Here is an 18,189-nt window from a genome sequence, read left to right on the forward strand (position 1 = left end):
CAAAGATATCTCAATAGGAGAATGAAAACAACAGACTTGAATTTAAATGGCTGGGTTTGAACTCTTAAGCTCTGTGCTGTGAGAAACCTGCCTATCTGACAGTTACACTTCCCTTTGTCTGATACTGTGCAGGGAGGAAAACACAGCAGCCTATTACCTGTTTTAAAAGGCACCGAGTTAGAGAGAGGGCATTTTCTGTTCTCCAGCTTTAAATGTACTGCCCCTTCTCCTACCTCCAGTCCAAAAGAGTCCAAATTTGTTGAACTAAAAAACTTGTTTATTTTCCCAGGCAGTTGAGTTGTGGGTGGCTGGGGGTCTCTTGGGAGAACTGGTTGTTCCTTTTGTATGCAGTTGTCTCTCCGGTTGAACGTTTTGTTGTTTGGGATACATTCCTGGGTTTACTATTTTAAGAGCTTTGAGGGTGTGAAAAATCTGTATTTGAACAAAGAAATTTTAGGTGTACAAATCTCTTCTGCTAGTGATACAAATGCTATGGGCATATATATCTAAATACATAGATAAATCATATAAGTGTTTCCTTCAGACTGTTTGCATGCAGGCTCTTTAATTCTATGTAGCTATCCAGAAGAGCCTTTGAAAAGATGAGAGCACGAGGGAGGAACCCTCTTTTCAAGAGGACTTTATTAAAAGCCCCATGCATATACCATCTCACATTTTGGAACCATTTATATATGGCTTTTATCTCAGAATCAAGTTGCTGTATTCAAGAGCAAATGATATTAGCAAAACCCCTCAAAGCATATTGCATCAGCACATGGGTAGAAAAAAATGATCTTCACTTACCACTTAAAACGCTTCAAATGCCATTTTCATATTAGAATTTAAAATATAGAACAAAAATGGCAATGGTGAAAGCAGTGCAAGCTCTCTCTGTCTCCAGTCCTTCTATGGTACAAATTACAATAGCATCACGGCACCTTAAACCTTTCACGCATTTATCATTGCAACAGCCCCACAGGGACAGTCTTCTGAAACAAAGAGGGAGCCCAAGTATGAAATGGGGGTGACCTCTCCCAGTACTGGACAGCCCACGCAATTCAGCCCCTGCTCAACCATTCCAGAGCCAGAAGCTTGCTGCCCCTGGAGCACATCAGAAGGCCTGAGCAGGCAGGGTGGATGGGGTGTGCTCAAGCCCCCCAGTACAACTGCCATGGTATAGACAAGATGAGAGAGATGAAGCCTACACAAGAAGCCTGTGATGGAATGGTGCCTTACCCACATCTTCCACATTTCAGACTAGTGCCCTACACACTGGACCAGCATTCCTCTGCACCTTTCCCAACCTGTTATTCATCACTGTCTATTGATGGCAGTTTTGTGACCAATGTGAAATGAATTCCTCATATCCCAGGCACCAACATACAGGTCACATCTAGGGATCTACCCAATTTATGGTTCAAGTGGGCTGCATGGCAGCTCCTTTAATTTTTTAGGTTCTTCCATGCACCCCACCTTGCCAAACGGTGGAGGTCCCCTGCTGTTTGCTCCTGATCAGCTAGGAGGTGAAAACCATGGTTTTAAATATGGCATTGTTTTTGACTCCTGGCCAGTCAGCAACAAGAAACAGGGCCACCAGGGTCCCTCAGCCAATTAGCGACGGGAAGGGAAACGTGGGGGAACCTGCAAGATTAAAGGAGCTGCTGCTCAGCCCACTTCCTCAGTGAATTTGATAGGTTCCTAGTCATGCCACAAGAACCTCAGTCACAACAGGCACACTTGGTGGTGTGGTCCAAGGATGACTATGCTCAGTTTGACACACTGAATCTTCTGCTTGCAGTTCAGGAACAAGGCATGCTTCTGTTAACATACAGAAGCTTCACTGGCATTGCCTGGGCTGACTCTGATCAGAAGAATTTAATCCTCAGGGCTGCTATTCCCTCATCTTTCATCTGCATTAAACTGACTGAGAGACCAATTCCCACTGATTTCAATACTACTGATTTCAACACTCCTGCAGGGAGATAGGTTGCATGTTTGAAAGAGCCACCTAGATACCACGTGAAGAATTGCTGCAGTACAGAAGGAAAACCCCCACGAATCACACAACACTGGTTATGACATATCACTCCTCCCTTGAACCTGTTGGCTACAAATGTCCAACTCGGGATCCTTAAAATTCTAGTTTATTAGGCGGATTGAAACACTGTAATCATAAACCTGGGGGCTGGTCCACACACACACACACACACACACACACACACACACACACACACACACACACACACACAGTAGCAGGCTACAGAGTCAGGTATACCTATCCTACAAGCGCTGGAATCTGTCGTTGAGGCTTCTTTCAGCGTGGTGTTATCTTCCAGAAGGGGGTCGCCGGCTGGCCCTTCTGGCTGGACAGGTCTGGTCAAGTTGGAGATCAAGAGGGCGCCACTGAGGGTCACTTTTTCACTGCATTTTATCTGTCCCTGGCAGACTTTGGTGACTCCCCAGTTTTCTGGTTTGCCCAATCCAGGGGTCATTGACCCTGGTGGGACTTCCCCCCCCTCGGTGGCTACTGGACAGCATCTGTCAGCCCCAGGGGTCGTCCGCATGTACGTGCAGGTTTGGGAGTCCGTTGATGAATTTAGAATAGGGCTCTGGGAGTGGTCGATCTGGAGATATTCAGCCCAAAAGTTGGTCTCTGGTGTTGATTAAGTCAGGCCAGGGCTTCTAGCCCTTGATCAGTGAGGTACAGAGATTTCCCGGTTGTTGCATTGTCTTCTATTGAGTTCAGCTTCCAGGTGATAATTGCTGCCTGCTTCAATGTTACACATTCAATCACTGATTCACTCACTTTCAGAGGCCAGCCTGATACAGGGGAGGGCAGTTTGATTGTTAAACTGCCCTTGTTAACAATGTTACAATGTATAACTTACTAAAACACATTTAGTTGAAAGTTGAAAGGTGAGGAGTACAAAATATAAGCTACAAATGCCATGGCACACAAATAGATAAAAATACCAAACTACAAGGGGAGATACAAAATGCACACATACAAATTTTAAAATACAATTCCTTATCTTAAAGTGAAAGAGAGAGGAAGGAAGAAAAGGTAGAAAAAGAGAAACATATCCAAAGAGGGGAGAGCAAATGCAGGCAAGAGGAAAAGGGGGCTTTCTGCTACATTAGAGGAAAAGGGGGCTTTCTGCTACAAACCTATTACGGAAAATCCTCAAACAATTACAACCCAGGCTAGGAGACCCAGCTCTTAAAGAGATCTTCCCAGAACCACCCATCCTAGCCTTCAAACAAGCACCGAACCTCACTAACCTCATCACCAGAAGCAAACTTCCTATAGCCCAAAACACACCAAATGGATCCAGATCATGGCATGACAAGAAATGTAAAACCTGCAAACACATCACCGCCCCCACAATTACTACACCCCACAACAGAACCATCAGCATTCCTGGATCTTACACCTACATCTCCAGAAACGTAATATATCTCAGCCAATGCACCAAATGTTTGCTTAGATGATTTTTTCCTACTATTTGAGTTGCTCTAATAAAAGATATCAGATTTACTCAAATTTAACCTTGTCTGCCACTGACTTCAATAACGTTCTTCATAACATGAACAACTCTAGCAGACCCACACCTTGAAAATGAAAGGAATGCTAAAAAAGCAGTTAAAGGCTTGTTGTAGACGTGGGGAAAAATGGCACTTTACTTTAAATTTGGCAGACTTCTGAGGCAAGCCCAGTGCATGCTTAGAACAGGGTGAATGTTAGTTGCAACTGGCTTTCCCAACATCTGTATACATCGGGCACTTTAGTGGGGCTTTTTGGCACTTTTATTTAACAGCTGATTGAATCAGCTTTAGTTAAAAGCACCAAAAAGCTCCACTGAAGTGCCCAATCTATACATACACTGTGGAGCTGGGTCAAAGTAGGTGCTTTACTGAAAGTAGTAGTGTATTTTTTTTTCTCCAGGTTTATCAGTGCCCAAAGGTTTCAACTTTTAAAGAATTTTTTCCTAAATAAAAACATCCCAAGTCATCGGAAATAAGACTAGAATTGGATAAAAATATAAAAACTACATAAATGAAAGAGAGGAGGGGACAACATGAGCTTTCATTCTGACATCCAACACCTATATGCCATAAACATTCAATCACAGAGTTGTTTAAGGTCCAAATGTCTATTTCTAGTTGTAAAAGTATGAGGTAACCACGCATTTTTTACAGTCAAAACATTCTCGCTTCCTTTTCTAGGGACCAAACTCAAGGAGAGCCCTTCCATCAATTTTTATTGAAATTAGCTTCAGCCCTATAAAACACTGGGGAAATAAAAATTAAATTAAAACCTTGAAGATCTAAAGAACAGTTCTTTCCATCTCATCGCTTATTAAATCTTTGGCCTTTTAGCGAGACAGTTAAGACTGTAATGCAGATACATGCTTACATGGAAGTGTGTGAAGGTGGACAGTTTATTTCACGTTAGAACAAAAGCTACTAGATAACCCCTTTCAGTCACTTCCCAGTCAGACTGAATTAAACCAGTGGCCAAGAGTTGCAATCCCATTAGCAGTCTCAAACCAACAAACACAGCCTTTGTTCTTTAGATTTACAATCAAACACCCATTTTAAAGCACTAAGTAATGATCTGCAATATCTGGTCTCACATGAAAACCTATGTGAAAAGACACATTTTTAGCTTTTCTCATTCCTACTTTCCTGATCTCCAACTATTCCCTTTTTCACAGACAGCCTCTTTTCCACCTTGTATTTTATCACTGTTGTCTCCCTCTGACCTTTCCCCCCACCCGCTCTCTTCCCCCTTTGTTTTACCTTTGGTCTTGCTTAGCTCAACCTCTTTACATTTTCACTGACATCCTACCACACTTTTAGCTTCTCTCATTCGTTGGGCTAGGGACAGACATTCAAAATGTCTGAGCCTGAATTGATTCAATCTTTGCAGGTTAGCCTAACCTGGCTAGGCTAAATCAGTTTTATAACCCGACAGATATCCCAGAAATGCAGGCACATGCCTGCAGTGGCTCAGGCTACAAGCCAGGGAGCGCTAGAGCAGCCCTCCCTTCCTTCCACAGCATGGAGCTGAGCGGGGCATGGCCAGGCTGGGCAGGAGCTCAGATTAGCCCAGCAGGAAACTGATAATAGTGTTTATCACCCAATTAAGAAAACAACAGAGGGACATTACCAGCTATTTGTTGATTCTGCCTGTTGCTTCAGCACAGACCTCAGCCAGCATGTGATCTGCTAGTTAATACACAGACACCTCTCTGCAAGGCAGAGGGGATGGGGGAATTCCTGCTTAGCAGGGAGTGCTGGGTGGGGGGAGGGGGAGTAGTCAGCAGTCTTGTGGGAGTTGCAGCCAGGGAGCAGAGGGGAGGGGCCAGCCCTGCTGTGGAGCAGAGAGCCCCACCCAGCCCAGGAACATGCTGGGATGCTGGGGGTGTCTGGTTTATCTTAAATCAGCAAGGGGTCTGGGACAGACGTTGCATAAACCAGTCTGACCCAAATCAGTTAAGTCTGATTGTCACAGAGCACTGAGGTGCCCTGCTCCCAAAGAGGGGAAAACTGCTAGGGAGGAAGCCCTAGCAGGCAATAAGGAGCCCAGCTGTGGGCTGCCGGGGCAACCAGGGAAGGTCAGCTGACCAAAACGGGCAGGGCCTGGCTCCCTTATAAATCCTAGGGGCTGGGGCCAGAGGCAGTTCCCTGCCAGCTGCCAAAGAGGAAGGAGGTCTCTGCCATGGGAGAGAGGAAAAGCCTGATACAGGAGCAGCATCCAACACTGCTGAGAGTTAAAGGGTCACTGGTAGGACCGAATGTTGTTAGGGCCGGGTGGCTTCTGTTTATGTTATAGCTGAAGGGCTTGCGTTTATGTTGTTGTTTGTGACCGGTGGCTTGGGAGAGGCTATTAGGGGATGGAGGAGGCCTCATAGATTCATAGAAGTTAGGGTCGGAAGGGACCTCAATAGATCATCAAGTCCGACCCCCTGCATAAGCAGGAAAGAGTGCTGGGTCTAGATGACCCCAGCTAGATACTCGTCTAACCTCCTCTTGAAGACCCCCAGGGTAGGGGAGAGCACCACCTCCCTTGGGAGCCCGTTCCAGACCTTGGCCACTCGAACTGTGAAGAAGTTCTTCCTAATGTCTAGTCTAAATCTGCTCTCTGCTAGCTTCTGGCCATTGTTTCTTGTAACCCCCGGGGGCGCCTTGGTGAATAAATCCTCACCTATTCCCTTCTGTGCCCCTGTGATGAACTTATAGGCAGCCACAAGGTCGCCTCTCAACCTTCTCTTGCAGAGGCTGAAAAGGTCCAGTTTCTCTAGTCTCTCCTCGTATGGCTTGGTCTGCAGGCCCTTGACCATACGAGTTGCCCTTCTCTGGACCCTCTCCAGGTTATCCGCATCCTTCTTGAAGTGTGGCGCCCAGAATTGCATGCAGTATTCCAACTGCGGTCTGACCAACGCCCTATAGAGGGGAAGTATCACCTCCCTGGACCTATTTGTCATGCATCTGCTGATGCACGATAAAGTGCCATTGGCTTTTCTGATGGCTTCGTTACACTGCCGGCTCATGTTCATCTTGGAGTCCACTAGGACTCCAAGATCCCTTTCCACCTCTGTGCCACCCAGCAGGTCATTCCCTAGGCTGTAGGTGTGCTGGACATTTTTCCTCCCTAGGTGCAGCACTTTGCATTTCTCCTTGTTGAACTGCATCCTGTTGTTTTCTGCCCACTTGTCCAACCTGTCCAGGTCTGCTTGCAGCTGTTCCCTGCCCTCCGGCGTGTCCACTTCTCCCCATAGCTTTGTGTCATCTGCAAACTTGGACAGAGTACATTTCACTCCCTCGTCCAAGTCGCTGATGAAGACATTAAAGAGTATCGGTCCAAGGACCAAACCCTGCGGGACCCCACTGCCCACACCCTTCCAGGTCGAGACCGACCCATCCACCACGACTCTTTGGGTGCGACCCTCTAGCCAATTTGCCACCCACCGGACTGTGCAGTCATCCACATCACAGCCTCTTAACTTGTTCACCAGTATGGGGTGGGATACCGTATCGAAGGCCTTCCTGAAGTCTAAGTATATGACATCCACCCCTCCTCCTGTTTCCAGGTGTTTCGTAACCTGGTCATAGAAAGAGACTATGTTGGTCAGGCACGATCTGCCAGCCACAAACCCATGCTGGTTTCCCCTCAGCATAATTTGCCCTGCCGGGCTCTCACAAATGTGAGCCTTGATAATTTTTTCAAAGACTTTACCAAGGATGGAGGTGAGACTGACCGGCCTATAGTTGCCCGGGTCCTCCTTCCTCCCTTTTTTGAAAATGGGGACCATGTTAGCCCTTTTCCAGTCCTCCGGGACTTGGCCCGTGCGCCACGAGCATTCGAATATTCCCGCCAGTGGCTCTGCAATGATGTCGGCCAGTGCCTTCAGCACCCTCGGATGGAGCCCCTCCGGGCCTGCCGACTTAAAGGCATCCAGTTCTTCCAAGTGACTCTGCACCACCTCAGGATCTACGTATGGAAGTCTGGCGCCTTGCTGCTGCCTCTCTACAACCCCAGTGAGAGACTTGTCGTGCCCCTCACTTAGGAACACTGAGGCAAAGAACTCGTTGAGGAGTTCAGCCTTGTCCCCTCTATCTGTCACCAATTGTTTCTGCCCATTTAGCAGCGGTCCTATTCCTCCCTGGGCCTTCCTTTTACTCCCAATATATCTAAAAAACAATTTCTTGTTGTCCTTTACTTGGGTTGCCATCCTCAGCTCCATGGTAGCTTTGGCCCGCCTAACTGCCTCCCTACAAGCTCGAGCAGAGGAGGTATATTCATCTTTAGTGATCTCACCCTGTTTCCACTTTTTATGTGCTCCCTTTTTGGCCCTTAGGCTGCCCTGAATTTCTCTGGTCAGCCATGGAAGCCTCCTGGCCCCTTTCCCTCTTTTGCCTCACTCGGGGATCGTCTTGCTTTGTGCCCGAAGGATCGTTTCCTTTAGGCACAGCCACCCTTCTTGGGCTCCCATCCCATCAAAACTCCTACTCTGCAGTGCTTCCTTGACTAATCGCCTGAGTGCATTGAGATCAGCTTTCCTAAAGTCTAGCATTTTCACCCTACTAGTTACCTTACCCACTCGCCGTCTTATGTTGAATTCTATTATAAGGTGATCACTGTCTCCCAAATGGCTACCGATCTGGAGGTCCCCTATCATGTCATCCCCTGTTGCCAATACCAGATCCAGTATGGCATTCCCCCTAGTGGGACCATGCACCTCCTGTGTCAGGTGGAGGTCCTGTACACAAGTTAGAAACCTGCGTGAGCGATGGGACCTTGCTGTCTGCGTCTCCCAGCAGATGTCCGGGTAGTTAGGTCCCCCATGACTACCACCTCTTTATCTTTTATGGTCTCCGAGAGTTGCCTCAGGAGCCCTGCATCTCTTTCTTCCCCTTGATGTGGGGGTCTGTAGCAGACCCCTACCACCAAATCCCTTTCTCCTTGCCCCCCATGTAGCCTAACCCACAATCCTTCTACTTCCTCAACCTCGGATTCTGTCTTGATGAGGGTTGATGTATACTGCTCACTGACATAAAGTGCAACCCCCCCCCTTTCTTCCCCGACCTGTCCTTTCTATACAATCTATAGCCCTCAATATGTACCGCCCAGTCATGGGATGAATCCCACCAGGTCTCTGTTAGCCCCTCTAAGTCATAGGTGTTTAGTGCAAGCAGGAGCGCTAGTTCATCCTGCTTGTTCCCCATGCTCCTAGCATTAGTATATAGGCACTTGAGCCCTGCGACTGGTGCCTTTGCTGCCCCCCCGCTCCGAGTCCCAAGGGGTCCATTGTTCCTTACCTTCTTGTTTCTTACCTGTTCTGTAGTGCTGGCCTCCCCATGGCTTTCAGGTTCCCAATGTTCTCCTTCTTCAGGCTGGGCTGTCCTAGGGGACTCACAGAGGAGTGTGAGGACCCCAGTGCCAGTGAGGGTGCAGCATTTGGGGTGCATAGACCCCAGCCCTAGAGAAGGGCAGTTGAGAATCCCCAGAGGGGGCAGTACTGAGAAGCCCCAGTGAGGGCATGGTGAGCCCCAGAGAGGGGGCGGCCTTATTGAGAAGCCCAGTGCAGGCATGTTGAGCCCAGAGTGGGCGGCTTGACAGAGAAGGCCCCGAGAGGGGGCAGCAGTATTGAGAAGCGCCCTGAGAGGTGGGCGAAAGCCCCAGAGAAGGGGGCAGTTACTGAGAAGCCCCAGTGCGGGCATGGTGAGCCCTGGAAAGAAGGCAGCACTACTGGGGAGCCCCAGAGAGGGGGCAGTTGCCAAGAAGCCCCAGAGAGGGGGCAGCTGCCGAGAAGCCCCAGAGGAAGGGGCATTGTTGTGTGGTCCCAGAGAGGGGGCGGCTCTATCGAGAAGCCCCAGAGGAGGGGGCATTACTGGGGAGCCCCAGAGAGGGGGAGGCGTGACTGAGGAGGCTCAGAGGACAAAAAGGGACCAGATCATAATTAGAATGAGACATAACATCTATTCCATTGGCGAGGTGTGGACTGCGGTGTAGGGGAGGAAACGGAGCTACAGATAGCGTCCCCTGGCAGCGGGGTGGTACAAGGGCAGCCTCCCGCTAAGAAACACTAATTAATCAATTAACAACAAGGCACGGCAGGAAAGTAGGCGGGTGGTTGCCCCAGGAACAGGTGTGCGGGCCACGTTTAGGTCAGCCCAGGTCGTGTACCTGTCATACATTCAATCAGGTTTCTCTCAAACCAGTTTCAGCCATTTTCAAACTGGTTTATGTGCACGGAACATCTTTTCTGATACAGGTTTAAACCAGTTTCTGATCACTTAAACCAGTTTATGTGTAATGTCTGTCCCTAGCCCTGGAATCCAGCAGCAACTCCCTATGCCTGACGAAGGGTGACTGTGCCCGAAAGCTTGCTAAGAACTTTTTTTCAACTATTCAGTCAGTCTAATAAAAGATATCGCATCTAACCAAAGAACCTTGCCTGCCTATGTGAAAAGACAGCATTTCCAGATGACAATTTTGTCAGACGGAGGAAGGGGAGAGGGGGAAGGGAAGAGAAGAAATTAATGTTAAGGACCAAAAGTGGAATTCTATTTGCATGTCTAAAATACAACTTTCAAGCTGTCTACTTGCACGTTTTTGCTCCTTGCTTTGTACTCAGCTAAATAAGTCTGTGCATGTAGACTAAGCATGCACAATAGGGTTATCTACTAGTTGGGTATGTAGACAGCTCTCAGCAATGCTTAACTCAGTAATGGTATGGTAGTTAGAGCACAGTGATGGGAAGTCAGAGAGATGCAGCTTCAAGCCCACTCTGGGCAAGAGAGGCCTTGAACCCAGTCTTCAGCTTCCTGGGTACGTACTCTAGCTGCTCAACTATTAAAGTTAAAATATGAAAGCATCTTCCTCCTCCAGACTCTAAAACATGCTAATCATGGATTTGTGGCTGCCTATATTTTCTGGACTTAAATTCAAGTCTGCATCCAGATTTGACACAGGTATATAGCTGCATACACATGAGGCCAGTGCATAGCCTCACTGTCTTTGCTCAGTCCATACATGCACACACACATGCATACATTCCTGCAGGGGTAACAGAATTACTATCTGCCCCTAAGTGGCATTTTTTTGATACTCAGGTAGGTAAAAAGCATTTTAACATGCAATGGAAAATTTAAAATTCTTTCCCAGGATAATTACAACATTATCACATAGTAAATCCTACTTTTGCATGATGGACTGTTCCATCATGTTTGATGGAATGTTTGAGTAAGTATTCAACACTGAGGGATGAGAACTTGATGACTTCTCTCTGAAGCCTAAACAGAAGCCTTGGAATTAGACTTCTCAGTTTTGAAGTCTGACTTCCCCATGCAAAGGTCTTCTATTTTTGAGACAGCACTTAACTGTTTAACCTTAGTTCTGTTTGTTTGTTCAATAAAGTAAAAGCAAAGCCTTTGATTTCTTTAAATCTGTTCTTTTAAATAAGGCAAGTGAAAGAAAAAAAGTTTAGGTCACACAGAAGATAAATCCAGTATGCAATGGTTCTATATTAAATTATGCACAATTTTTGTTAATCTTAATGCCAGAAGTGTACTTCCTTGCCTTGTTCCATCTCAAATGGAATACTTCAAGATACTCTATTTCCTGGACTGCTTGATCCACTTGAACACTTGTAGACCATTCACAGGACCTCTTGACAAGGTCAGAATGTATGCGCTCCACGGACTGTACTTGAATTCCTTCCTCAAAATAAGAGGTTGATTTTGATTGAGGCTAGGCCCTTGCATTCTTTAGCAACTACCATCAACATCCCAACTGATCTCAAAGTCCCAAGATTTGTAAGTCTGAAGACTGGGAGTAACGTATTCATGCTCCAAAACAATCCCAATTCATTGATGTTGGCTTTCCTGGAGGTGGTTGTTTGAGGTGTTGGCCTTGCAGGTATCTTGTGGTTACTAGAAATATATGTAGAAATTTACAAAGGGCATCTTCCAAGTAAAGGAGTCAGGGTAGAAATGATCTGAGTGTCTGCTCAGGGAGAGATGCCGTCTGGACATATACTTAGATTATTCACCTTTTTATTTTGACCCTATCAAAGATGATTACAAGACGAAGGCCTGTCAATGGTGATATTCATACATAAATTTAAAAGTGTAAAATTAAATAAATAAATAAATAAAAAAAAAAATAACCACATCCTCCCTCCCCAAAACAAATGGATACACTGACTCTAGACTGCTTAAAGTTGGCAAAGGTGCTGAAAGTACAATAGACCTATAAGTAAAATACTGAATGACTTCTGGATGTGTTTAATGACATGAAAGTGTATTTGAGGAGGAAAGCATAAAACTATTTCTTTGATGTAAAGGCTGCCTCCCCCCGCTCCCCAAACTTTCTTATCTGAATTTCCCTCTCTGGCAGAGGGAGGAGGAGAACAGTCCCAGGCCAGAAGCCTCTGCTAGGCAGAGGGGGCTGGGGGCGGGGTGAGGCTGGGCAGGCCCTGTTGCTGCGGCTGCTGCTGCTTCCTGCTGCCGGTTCCCTCAGGTCCTAATGCCCCTGGTGCCTTGTCATCTTTGACAGGTACCCAGGGGCAGATAAATATTAATTTTCTAAAAATTTTAGGGCCCCCCGTGGGCCAGATAGAAGGGCTTGTCAGGCCAGATTTGGCCTGCAGGCTGTATTTTGCCCACCTCTGGTTTATAACATGTGGTGGACAAAAAGTGTATGCAAAAATACAAACAAAAAACCTTAAAAAAACCAAAGCCTACCAGTGAACACTATACACAGAAATTTTCTACCAGCACAATTTTATAGAAGCCAGAAATCCCCCCAGCTAAAACCTCAGTTGCTCCCTGAAACATGCAACCAAATTTTTGCCTTCTCTATATTATTTCACCAATCTCCACCACAGAAAAACACATTTTTTGCTTTCAGCACCCCCAACTATACGTGCAATTTAACTGCAGCCATGATCAATGGCTAGGCATAGGCATTTCCCAGTTGTCAGGAGTATTTTTTACTCTTAAACTAAAATAGATAGATGTATGCATATGGTGTACAGTTTTGGTTTTCTGGTATAGCATTAAAGGAAATAATTAGTTGTTTTTAAAGCAGAACCAGGCTGCAATACTGTTCACAATTTTGAAATCTGTTTGTTCTAGAAATGTTAAAAAGATGATCTAAGGAAAAAGAAGGATGGTGTATTTTTAATTCTAATAGTTGATATTTGTGATCAGGTTGAAGCAGAAGCCAGAGGTACCAAATGGTCACAGTGACTGTAAAACTGAATTTGAAACAGGATAAAGTTCCAATTTTGCTATTTATTGCATCAAATTTGGAGACTAAATGCTATATAATTGAGATAATAACATTTAATTTTAAATGGTAATCACAATTAAATCTTTATGTTAGAGCCCTGATAGATACCTTCACAAAACTAGCTCACATGCTTCAGAGGACATGATTTTTCTGTTAATTCCTCACTCTAATAGAAACAGAAACAAAATTACAGTTGTTCCTCCTCTATAGAAATTTACCATGTAATAAATTATACTTCCTGAACAATAAGGTTTTGTTTGGGAGCATTACATTTAAAAATAAAAATGAGAAAAATTATGATGAAGAGTAGTATCCCAAGGCACCCAACAATATGAAAAAAAAACATAATTCAATTTAAAAAGATGATAAATGATTATTCAGTTTCATCCCATTATTCAATAATCTGCTGTGAAAAGAAGATAATATCTCTCTTGCTGACAATCATCTGAAAGTAATAAACATCTAAATTCCTGCTGCAATATCAAAAGGAAAAATACTGGGAAAACCATTATGCTCTTGCATAATTAAAATAACTTACCATGGCAGGAGAAGTTCCTGTTAGGGAGCTCTACTTTCTCATGGACCCCAGGACTCATGCCGAGCATTCCCCCATCCATAGTAGGGCTGGTGAAACCGTTCACTTGACTTGTGTCCCTGGAGATGCTGTTAATGCGGGTTGGGATAGGTTCAAATGAAGGATCCAGCTCCAAGATCAGCCTGTTCAGCTGCTCAATTGACTGATCAATATCCAGTGTAGGGGATGATGGTAAGCATTCTGCATTCAAGCCCAGCTCCAGACCATTTGTATCTTTCTCTACTACTAATCTCGATTTAAAAGTCTCATTTCCAGGGTGCTCTGTCATTCCACTGGGACCTGGTACAGTCCCTAATCCCCTCTGCACAGCATCTCTGCTGCTGGACCCCCGGGCAGGGGTGTCTGGGACTCTGTGTGGGCTTTGCACACTGCCTGAGCCCTCTACAGAGCTAGAAATGCCAAGCCTCATTTCACTCTCTGGGGTGTAGTTGTACTGGTGAGCAGTGACCATTTGCTGTTGGCGCACCCAGGTCTGAGTTGAGTAGCTGCTTCGGCCATAAACCTGAGGCTGGCCAGTGACAGGAGGATTCCTTTGTAGCTGCTGGGATTGCTTTGGTTCACTGCTTCCAAATGATCTCTCATACAGGGGGTCCACACCTATTCCCAGGTCAGGGGCCAGGGCACTGGGATGGTCCTCCCCTGTATTGCTCCCAAACCCATCTGACAACAGTGAATTCTGGCTGCTCTTGTGGCAATTGAAGTTTCCCAGGTGGGCAGAGTGCTGCCCCTCAGAGGAGGACAGAGTCCCAATGCTGTCTACACTGTGAAGATCGTGGTTGGGCATCTCATCATCGAGAATGTCGGTCTCCCGATCCTTGAGCTTGGAGACTCCGTTCACGTGGATCTGAGCTGGCACTATGTGATGAGTCCCACTGTACTTGCTTTGGGCATCAGTCATATCTTTGAGGGGAATGACCAAGCTTCCCAGGCCAAAGCCACTAAGGAGTTGGTCCAGCTCTGCTTTCTCTTGTGGGCTCAAAACCCGTTTAGTTCCTGATGCAAGACGCTCCTCAGTCTTATCTGTCCGGATGGAAGCTGTCGAGTGTCCTGAATCACTGCTGACAGACAGCGTATGATCACTGTGATCAGGACTGCTGATTGTTGGGATGCCCTGGGCTCCACTTGGGACACTGGTATCTGAAGAGCTCTTTTTTCTCACTTCAGCATAAAGACTGCCATCAATGGGACCTTGAGTATGTAACACTGCAAAAGGAGAAACAAACAGACAGGGAGAGAAAAAAGGCACAGCATTAGACAGAAGGTCTGAATGTCATTGCATTACAGTGCTGAAGTACAGCTGACAGCACACACATTCATCTCTTTTGTAAACCCAATACATATTTTTTTAATCTGAACATTTCAATTTGTAACACCAGGCTTGATTAAAAAAAAAATTGTGTCGTAGGAGAAAGAGGAAAAAATGTCAGTCTGCATGACCTCATGGCAACATACAATTCTCTTCACCTATTTCTTTCTAGGGGTGAGATTGTGGATGGTCCGTTTCAAGGCCACTGTCCATGCTAGCTAGAAATATCAAACTGTTCAAGTGCCTGAACTGTGAAAGATGACTGCTACATATTTCACTGAGACTGAACAAGGGCTACTGGAGGTTTAAGTGACACTTTGATCATAATATTTCCATTTAATATGTTACCATGTATCACCTTTGGTCAACTCCTAGCATGCGCAACTGGAAGCACCCCCTGCGACCAGTCCTGCCGACCTGGGGGGGGAAGCTGCGACGGCCGACCACTGCAGCCAATCGCTGCAGCTGCTTCTGGGAGCAGCTGCAGCGATGGGCTGGTGCTTGCGGTGGGGCGGGGGGGGCATGCCGGCACTCCTGCCTGCCCCCCCCCCACTGCCTAAGCAGTGAGCATGGCCAGTCAGGGGGTGCACGAGCACCCCCTACGTGTCGCCACTGACTCCTATTTTCCATTTGTTAAGGCTGCATACATGACATGCCCTGAAAGCGAGCAGCATGTTGGAACATGGACAGTATGCACAACAACAGATAATTAACTCTGGACAATACATACTGCACAATCATGCATAACTTCTTTGGTAGGTATTTTCTTTTTTATTTAAAAAATGGAAAGGAAACTAATTACCAAAAATCAGACAGTGGAATACCAGGTTAAACTCAGATGACTATGTACATGCTCAGGGGCAGGTAGGGGGCAGCGTTTTGATTAGAGAGGCTCTCAGGAGCCATTCAAATTAAAATGCCCACTGCATCTCTTGTATTCAGCATTTAAAAGTGCCCTTGGTGCCATTTTGAAATGTGGAACACTGAATATACGAGATGCTGCAGCATGCTGCACTGTTCCACGTAGAATGCTCCCGCAGACTCGAAAGAAAGAAAGAAAGAAAGAAAGAAAGAACAAAATGTGTCCACAAACTATAGTGCAGTGTGCAGGCACCCAAGCTGTCTGCATGGTACTTCTGACCACAGGACTGTAACAGGGAGCCAGAAGCTCCTGTTAATTCAGGAGAGAAGCTGTAGCAGTGTGTCCCCATATAGGGGAAGAGTGATTCTGGGCTAGCTGCAGGGGAGAAGGCAGCGAGGGGCTCATAGGCAACAAGTGCCTATCGTGGGGCTAGCTGCCTAGCAATAGGACAGTTGGGCAGTGCCCTGGTTAGACAGCCAGGACGCTACTGCAGTTTGGCCAGGGAAATGGCAGTAAGCTGCTCTGGAGGCTAAGGGGACACACTTGCAGCTGGTCAGGGGAGCACCTGACCAGAAGGAGAGGAACCCAGGGGATATAAGCCTGGGTCTCCGAGGCAGAGTGGGCAATGCAGCCCTGAACTCTGTAGGAAGAGGAGCTCCTGCCAGCTCAGGCTATTTGGGAGTGGGAGCTGCAGGCCATGGCAGGTACTCACAGGGCTGAAAGAGCCAGAGAGTGGGGAGGTGGCTTGGCATTGGTATGATGACCTGGGGAGAAGACTTTGAGAGTCTGAGTTTAAAGCAGTTGCTTGCATTTTGTTCTAGTTTTATACCGGAAGACTGAATATGGCTGTAGGGTTTGAAAGGAGGCCGCAGGAATGCTCAAGGAACACAGCAGGTTTTGACTTGTGCCAAGGGAAGGGGCATGAGACAGAAAGCAGGCTGAGGTGAAGAGGGCTGGAGCCTGAGCCCAGAGGGAGCGACTGAAGGCCAACAAGAGGCTGACACTGAATGGTCAGGCCCAACCAGTGAGCCTAGGCTACTGGTCAACAGCCAGTGTAAACTGCAGGCTAAGACTAAGAAGGCCAAAGCCTATATAGGACGATAAACAGTGAAAAAGTGACATCTGCAAGGCATGGGCAATGCTGTAAGGAAGGACAGAGGCCACAAGTTCAGTCTTTAGGACAATTAGGGCCAGAGGAGCTCCAGGATGAGTGGGGAGAGAGAGAGAAAGAATGTGTGTAGGGGTCTGAGCCCCAAATCAAGTGGGCCAAGTCAAGCCCACTTAGGAGCAGAGGACTAGGAAGAATAACTAGAGCTCAACAGACTCTCTAAGGACAGCCACTCTTATTAATAAACATCAAGGTATGGCAGAAAAGTCACAAGGGTGAGATCCTGAGAGGCTGGAGTGAGAGCCAGGCAGGACTAAGGCACCAGGGGGTGTCACAGTTACCCTAGGGTACATCCTGTTCCAAGGAACCATACCTGAAACTGTATTTGTTTTACTTCCACTAGCTTCAAGGGGCAGGTACAGCTAGAGGGAGAACATGGCCTGTAGGTGCATCACGACTTACAAACTGAAAGCAAGTCTTCCTCTTCCTTCAGTCTGGGTTCTCTCAAAACAGTGCATTTGAACACTATTTCTAGAGTTACCCATCCCAGCCTTTAAACAGACACCAAACATTGCCAACTTCTCACCAGAAGCCAATTTCCTATGAGTCAAAGCACACCAAATGGATCCAGACCATGCCAGGACAAGAAATGTAAAACCTGCCAACATATCTCCACCACCCCCACAATTCCTACACCCCACAACAGAACTATTACCATTCTTGGATCTTACACCGGCACCTCCAGAAATGTAATATATCTCATCCAGTGTAGTGTATGCCTGGATGAAAGATACGTAGGAGAAACCAAACAACTGCGTACCAGAATGAACACACACTGAAAATCTATCAAAGACAAAAATACCCAGTTACCTGTGGGTTCACATTTCTCACAAGACAACCGCTTTCTCTCTCTTCAGTCTCTCAGTTCTAATCCTCAAAGGGAACTTACAAAACACCTTTTGTAGATGAGCCTACAAACTTCACTTCATCAATCTACTGGATGCAAAAATCATGGACTAAATATAAACATTGGGTTTATAGCACATTATACCCTACCTGCCATCCAACAACCCTCGGTAACTTCTCTACATTTTACCAGCTACATTCTAACATCAGGTCAAGATTCCCCTCTTCCCCCCAACCTACCTGTTTCTCACCTACTAACTCTCATCCCCTCTGATCTTCCCTGCCATGCATTTGCATTTTCACACACCTGCATTTTACACATTGGCTTAAGCTTCTATTCCACCCAGGAGAGCACACAAACACCAGCAGACTCTCCCTATGCCTGAAGAAGGGTGTTTGTGCCCAAAAGCTTGCAAAAAACAATTTTTCAACTATTTAGTTGGTCTAATAAAAGATACCACATTTACCCAAAGAAACTTTCCTGCGTCTGAGCAGGACATTTTCTACTATATATCTAGCCACAGGAAAGTAAAATATGTGGGTTTGTTTTGGCAGGATTCATGGCTCATTTACCAGAAAATTTATAAACAGGTTGGAATTCCTGAAG

The 18,189-nt window shown here is 46.3% G+C and overlaps 1 protein-coding gene across 19 annotated transcripts in view; it reads right to left on the bottom strand.

Annotated features, from left to right (window-relative positions):
• TNS3 (tensin 3) overlaps positions 1-18,189 on the bottom strand; it is a 571,451-nt gene that overhangs the window by 101,127 nt on the left and 452,135 nt on the right. For all 19 annotated transcript variants that reach the window (XM_059728559.1, XM_059728554.1, XM_059728556.1 and 16 more), the window contains one exon: positions 13,344-14,603. In XM_059728559.1, the coding sequence (XP_059584542.1) occupies positions 13,344-14,603 (1,260 nt within the window). The remainder of the gene's footprint in view (positions 1-13,343; positions 14,604-18,189) is intronic.

Source organism: Alligator mississippiensis, chromosome 5, assembly GCF_030867095.1.
Source record: "Alligator mississippiensis isolate rAllMis1 chromosome 5, rAllMis1, whole genome shotgun sequence".
Taxonomy (NCBI): Eukaryota; Metazoa; Chordata; order Crocodylia; family Alligatoridae; genus Alligator; species Alligator mississippiensis.